The sequence below is a fragment of the Lathyrus oleraceus genome, chromosome 4 (genome assembly GCF_024323335.1).
Source record: "Lathyrus oleraceus cultivar Zhongwan6 chromosome 4, CAAS_Psat_ZW6_1.0, whole genome shotgun sequence".
Lineage (NCBI taxonomy): Eukaryota > Viridiplantae > Streptophyta > Magnoliopsida > Fabales > Fabaceae > Lathyrus > Lathyrus oleraceus.
The window spans coordinates 51,245,526-51,252,821 of record NC_066582.1 but is presented as its reverse complement, the minus strand read 5'-3'; the positions used below and the strand labels follow the sequence as shown (position 1 = coordinate 51,252,821).

The following is a 7,296-nucleotide window of genomic DNA, read 5'->3' as shown; positions in this document are numbered from 1 at the left end:
TACGAAACTTCAACAAATTATTTGATACATATGAACTCCGAATTAGCTTTTGACTTCAACACAAAAGTTGTTACTCTTTCTCTCAGCTTTCCAACGCATATCAGAACACGCAAAACGACATCCTATAGCTCAAGTTATGATCATAAAAGTGAACGAGTATCAAATAACCGCTAAAACTAAAAATAGCAAACAAAAATAGATTAAAGGTAATCATGAACTTAAATCCAAAAACATAATAAAATAGTAAAATAAGCAAAATAAACTAGATAAATGCCTAAGTACAATTATAGAAGAATGTGCATCAAAATGCACTTATCACATACCATAAAGCTTAATTGAGTACTTTTATATCCCACGGTCGTCTTCTCGATCCAGGGTAATTAGAGTACGAGAGTTCATGATTTGGAAGTAGCTTAAAATTTGGATCACCTGTCGTTCAAGGGGAGAAAGAACGCTGGAAACTATCCCTTTGCTGAGATAAGGATATGATGTCCATGATAGAGGGAAATAGATGGCATTAGTCTCCCCTATGGTCACCATAGAAGCATCATCTCGTCCTCTGACCCACACGAATCTATCTTTGCAATCCTCATAAGCCTCTGCATAGGGTTCCAACAAATTCCTACCTGATAAAGAGCGCAAAATTATCTTGCCATAGATGAGGAGGATCTATATGCTAAAGAAATAAAGGAATACCCAAAAGGTATGGGAGACACCCAAATAACAATGCATAATTTTGAAATCCCTAAGAATGGTCCACATGTTGGGTGTGATCTTGGAAGGGGCGACATTGATGGTCGCCAAAAAGTCCATCTCAAAAGGTGTAAAGGGAATCATAACCCGTAACTCAAAAATAACTAGAAGACGCAAATAAAAATAAGGAGTAGACAAACCACCCGCAGTGGCCATGTTGACTTTTTTCATCTCTGAACAGGGCTCCAAGATTATGTCTTCTTCGTATCTTGTGCTGGAAAATCCAATGAAACCGTGCGATCAAGTCAACACTTGAATATAGGAACAAAATGTCTCACATGAATGTATTTGGCTTTCTTCCTAGCCATTAGCTTCTTATGAGGAGGAAAAACTAAAGTACTTAGATTCTTAAGAAAATGGTGAAACGTGTAATCTTTCTCCTCCTACCCAAATTCAAATAAGCACTTTTTTACATGTGAATCTTCTTCAATTAAACGAAGTAGAAATTCTAAAAGGAGAAGGAAGAGGAAAAACATCTCTTGAAAAGTAAGTCATGATCTTTTATAAGGAAAAACTAATAACTCAAGTGACATGCTTGTCCAATAGCACAACTGTTGCAGGAAGCATAAAAACTCTCATGCGCTAGGGACACGTGTGAGGAAGTTGACTAGACTGGATTTCTCCATGACGACCATCATGAGAAACATTAGATGCCACACATTAAACGATCAAGCTTTAGTCCCTAGTTACCTAAAAAATAGGCAATAAACAACTTCCATAAACAACTAACCGGGTTATTGGGTTGGTTTTTTTATTGAGCCCAATAACACATTCTGTCCTACAAATTAATTCCAACTCAAATCCAAATTACTAAGTGCTAAATTCTGACATAAATCCAATAAATTAAACATAATTCCAACATTAATAAAAAAAATAAATCCAGCATAACATAATTCCAACTTACAACAAATTACTAAAACACTAAATAATAATTGTGTTATAATTCCAATATTAATACAACATAAACATAAATTCAGCATAACATAGTCCAACTTGATTTGCCAAGGTGAATATTGGAGATGCCTGCAATAATACTCATATATAAAAACCAGATCAACAACAATAATAATATAAAATCAACAACAATACGCAAATCCACCACACCAATATAAGAACTAGAAACAGCCTGCTCAACAATATTACCAATCCATTTATATAAGACAACAACACAGACATTAGAATGATTAACAACAAAAATAATTCCCAGAATAAATATATCATTCTAGATAATCATATATTTTTATTAATCATAATTTTTAAAATAATATTTTTTTATTTAATTCTTAACTTATGGCTCTATCCTTAAAACAATATTTTCTTGCTTGCATAAAAAAAACATGAAATTATTTTGATTTGGATGGAACAAGAATCGGTCGTAAGTTGCAAGACGATGAATAGGAGACAAATCCATGGGTATTGCAAATAAAATGGGTTGCCACAAGCTAAGCACCCACGTAACCACGTATGTCTCATTCTAACACGTGTATCTCAATTCGATGTCGGTTATTTTCTTCATGTAACTCATTTTCTTTTCTTTAGTGCTTTCATTTCATTCCATTCAGAAACTGTTCTGTGCAGTTACATTACATTTCACTCAACAAGAAGAAGATGAACAGTGGCAGCAGCAACTTGGAAACTCGTTCTCTTCTTGATGAACTCAGTACCTTTAACAAAGGAGGTCTCTTCGACTTTGGCCACCCTCTTGTTAACCGCATTGCTGAGAGTTTTGTCAAAGCCGCTGGTGTAAGTATACGTATATGTATCTATTTTATTATTCTCTTTTTACAAACCTCTCTCTTATTGGTTTCATATTCAGATCGGAGTAGTTCAAGCTGTGTCACGTGAAGCCTATTTCACTGCTATTGAAGGTGCTGGGATTGATAATAATGGTGGCATGCCTGCAGAAATTTCTAGCACCAACAAAAACCGTTTACATGGTCTTAGAGGTAGGTCCATGCAATTTGTATTCATGTTTCATTGTCATACCAATTTGCAATCTCTTATCATGGTGTAATTCTTAGAAAGAAAATAGTAACATTTGTTGTTTCTCTCTCTTTTTTAGGAGAAACCAGCAGTAAATCTATTGAGGCAATGGTGAGTTCATCTCTAATCTCTACCTAATTTTTCAAAATGGAAAGTTAATTATCATCTTATTTTTAACATGTTTGCATTTGCTATGCTATGTTATGTTATGTTTCCATTTTGGTCTAATTCTTGTGTTTTTTCTTCATCAGGTAAAAAACACAGGAAAAGAGTCCTTCCAATGGGGTAATCATACATTCACTCAACTTGAAAGAACACCATGTTCTTCTATATAATATCTGAATTGATGTCTGCATTTGAATTATTATTAGTGTTTACGTGTTAGTGTCGGTGTTTGTAGTTTTCAAGTTAAATGATAGTTACGATATATTTTCTTCTAAAATGCAGGATTGGCCGCAGGATTATACTCAGGATTGACATATGGGATGAAGGAAGCTCGTGGGGCACATGACTGGGTAAATGTTCCAAATGACAGAATTATGATACATGTCTTAGGTAGTTAATTCTTGTGTTATATGTGGTCTAAGATATATATTTGTTTGGTGCAGAAAAATAGTGCAGTTGCTGGAGCAATAACTGGTGCAACACTTGCACTAACATCAGAAGACTCGTCTCACGAACAGATTGTGCAATGTGCTATTACTGGTGCAGCAATTTCAACTGCTGCAAATCTTCTAACAGGGATATTCTAAATCTGTTGAGAAGATTTATAGCCTTTTTTATATCTGGTTTATTTGTTACAATTACTGCTGCTCTACTTGTTGTAACAAGGATTTCCTTTTGAATTTGTAGTTCTCTTTGTCAAATACATCTTTGTTGTCGTAGTTTATGTCTTAGCGTCATATGAAAAATGCAGTGACATAATCATTTCACACATAAACTCTATTAATTTGTAAAATTACTTATTTCATGTTGGTAGAGCATCCACAGAACTCATTTAGGTTGTCTTTAAATGGGTCCTACTAAATCTTTTATAATATTTTATATTTTTCAATTATTTAAACAACTTATTATATTTTTAAAATATCCATATAACTCATCAAAATATTAAAATGGGTCTCATTAAACTCATTTTATATCTCACTAGTTAATTAAATATACATTTTTAGCCAACTAAAATGAAAAGAAACGCTCTTTAATGCAGAAACGTAAATCGGTGGAAGTGATTTCAAAATGTATTATCCATAAAACCATGAAATACTAGTAGATGCCTAGGTAGTGGTGAAGGAATGCTGACATGGCACCGATAATGGTGCTCTTAAGATAGTAAAATCCGAACACATTTATATGTTCAAATAATATCTTTCGACAAACTTTCAAAATTTGTGGTGGTTACTTTCTTAAATTAAAATTAATTAATTAATTTAAAATTAATTTTTATTATCTAAAAATGGTTGAAATTAACTTTAATTTTAGAGATAATCCCCGCTCATCTCGTTCCTCACTTCTCATTCGAGTGATTTAACCATTCTTTAATTTCAAGATGATTCACGTGCAAAATGATTTGAGAAGAAAATAAATCAAATTTTAGAGAGTTTTTTCTCTACATTTATTCTTATTGAATTTCTCTTTTTCAACTTATTACAATAATACAGTATCTTCCTATTTACAATGAGATTACTTGTCCACCAAGTAATTCTCAAAATAACAAACTAACATAAATTTTAACATATGTGTGCTTTGTCGAACGCACACTAATTTGACTTTGTCGAACACACGCTACTTCGACTTTGTCGAACACACAATTATGCTTGACACAAAAATTTATATATTTAACACACCACATAATTCATTATGTCTAAGCTTTATACATTCATTATTCTTCTCAATCTTTTGAACAATTCGACCTGCACAATCTGATGTATGCCGTCTAATTCTTAGTTCTGCAGTGTTTCAAGTTCAAGTTCTTATTTGCTACTTGCTCTCAAAGATAATAGGACCTCGTCTCGACGTGTTTGCTTCTTTCATGTGATATCAGATGCTTCGCCAGATTAATAACAGACATGTTGTTGATCTTCATCGTCATTGTTCCATGATTCTTCCTTGTAATTTCGTCGACCAAATTCATCATTCATGTTGTTTGAGATGCACAGAGCGAGACAACTATGTACTCAACCTTACATGATGACGCTGCTACTACTGGTTCATTTCTTGAACTTCAAGCAACTAGCTCGTAAACACCTAACCAACTGTGAATTTTCTATCCCCAGTATCACCACACCAACTTGAGTTGGTATAACTCACTCGTCTGTATTCTTTTCCTCCACCTACTGAATTCTACATGAATCTACTCACCATGCCTACATTATATGCTAGATCAGACCTTGTGTGACAAAGATATCTTAGTGATCCAATGAGTCTTCTATACTGAGTTGAAGCAATTCATACATTCTTTTGTGAGTTCGTAACCTCACATATTCAGTTTCTTCCATTTGAAGAAATTCATATGTTCTTTTGTGAGTTTGTAACTCCACCTATTTCACCTTTTCAACACCTCCAAAGGATTTCTTCAAGATGTCACATGCTTCCTTTGTTGAGTCTACATCACCAACTTTCTCAAAGTTGTCTGGATTGATGCATTGATGGATTATAAAAAAAGATTTATAATCTTTCTTCTTATAATCTTTATTTGCGACCTTTTGTTCATTCGTAACATCTTCTCAAATTGGCGTCACTCCATTCTTAACAAGATCATAAGTATTTTGATAATAGAAAATAACTTTCATTTGCTTACATTTACAAACAAAAAAGTTCAAATTGATCCGAAAAATAAAAAAACGACAAAAACGAATATTATATTATGTGTTTGAATTTAATTTTTGATAAAAGTCATTTAAATCAAATAGAGTCTTAAATTTTTTTTTCAAATTCGACTCAAACCGAATCAAATCACAAAATATATTTTAATACTTATTTATTCTATATTAATATGACATAATGTTAATTTATTACTCATTAACATTTATTTTATTTAATACTATTAAATAGTTTAATATAATTTATTTATTTTTATTATTTGAATATTGTCAATTTATAATATTAAAATTTTAATAAATTATGTGTTATTTATTCTATTAAATTATTTAAAAGTATTTTATTGTTATAATAAAAAAAAATTATAAAGGTATAATTTGGACATCAAAAAATTGATATAAATTAGATAATATATATTGTTGTATCAAATCAAATCAGATTTTTCCACTTGTAAAAAGGATCGGTCCAAGTTTTTCATTCCAGTATCAAATCAGCTCGTAGATATTTTTATGAAAAAACTTAGATTCTTTTACATATGATTTTTACTATTTTTTAATGAAAAAAATATGACAAATATATAATTTCCTTCTAATTTTCTCATATTTTCACTCCTTAAATAATATTTAAATACATGTGTCATATTTTCATTGAAAACAGTAAAAATCACATTTAAAAAATAGTACTCCTCCGTACTTTTATGAATTACTCTTTTTAAAATAACTGGCATTCTAAATGTAGAAGGAGTTGTTTTATTAAAATATTAATACAAAATACCCTTTTTGCCTTGAGCTAAATTTCAAACCAATGATCCCTTGTGAGCTAAATTTCACCTCTAGATAATGTAATTTACAAATGAAATGTATATTTATATCTTTGTCCTCTCCGAATGATTTTTCTTTTTCCCAATCAACAAATTGAACAATCATAAAATGAATATGGGTTCAGGACATACCAATCCTAAATCATTCTAATTTCTAGTTTCTAGGACATACCAATCATACGAAGAGCTTCATGCAGGAAGGGACCAGCCAACTGGGTGCATTGTTTTCCAAAATGTAGAGCACTCTAGGTTGCAGGCATTGCCACATTGGCATTTCAGTTGACAGATAAATTATCTATTCTTGCAAAGAGTAATGAGATGAGAGAGACACATAGGAAAGGTATTGGCATTCCAGTTTTCCAAAGTGATGCGGAAAAATTTATAGAGTATAACATCAAATATGTACACGAGCAAAAAAATTATACTAATATTCTTAATTGTGCAGAATTTATAGAGTATAACTTTAGTATAATATCGACAAGCAACACTAAAGTACGCAAATATACAAGCACAATATCACAAAGCAACGATAAATATTAATAAAAATCAAATAGAAACAACTCAATGCACACAAAAATTGTCTCGCATCATTGTTTTTGTAAGCCATCACTAAAACAAAGAACTACAGATCTACTAATAGCTCTCGGTAAGGGTGTAAAAAAAACATTATTCATAACCAAATTGATATATAAATTGTTCCACATTTAAAAAACCAAACAAAATACTAAAATAAAAATTTGGATATCTAATTTTTTTATCCAAATATAAATCGTTCTCCATTATAAAAATTTGGTTTTGTTATTTAGTATCCAAATTTTATTATCTGTTAAATTTTTATGGTTGTCTCTTTTCATGTTTTATCATATTATAAATTAATTTTATATTTTATATTTTTCTAAATTTCATAAAAAAAATTATTTTAAAAA

At 31.0% G+C, this 7,296-nt stretch overlaps 1 protein-coding gene across 1 annotated transcript; it reads left to right on the top strand.

Annotated features, from left to right (window-relative positions):
• Positions 1 to 2,289: 2,289 nt before the first annotated feature.
• On the top strand, positions 2,290 to 3,625 carry LOC127073205 (outer envelope pore protein 16-2, chloroplastic). Its single transcript, XM_051014341.1, has 6 exons — positions 2,290 to 2,496; positions 2,570 to 2,699; positions 2,816 to 2,847; positions 2,988 to 3,021; positions 3,184 to 3,251; positions 3,345 to 3,625. Exons 1-6 carry the CDS (start codon positions 2,362 to 2,364, stop codon positions 3,486 to 3,488), a joined length of 543 nt encoding a protein of 180 aa, XP_050870298.1. The 5' UTR covers positions 2,290 to 2,361; the 3' UTR covers positions 3,489 to 3,625.
• The last annotated feature ends 3,671 nt before the right edge of the window (positions 3,626 to 7,296 follow it).

Bases quoted from the DNA above. Each gene is read 5' to 3' on its own strand.
- LOC127073205 (XM_051014341.1), top strand. From the start codon at position 2,362: ATGAACAGTGGCAGCAGCAACTTGGAAACTCGTTCTCTTCTTGATGAA. The intron at 2,700-2,815 runs GTAGGTCCATGC...TCTCTTTTTTAG, and splicing joins CCGTTTACATGGTCTTAGAG to GAGAAACCAGCAGTAAATCT. The intron at 3,252-3,344 runs GTAAATGTTCCA...TGTTTGGTGCAG, and splicing joins CTCGTGGGGCACATGACTGG to AAAAATAGTGCAGTTGCTGG.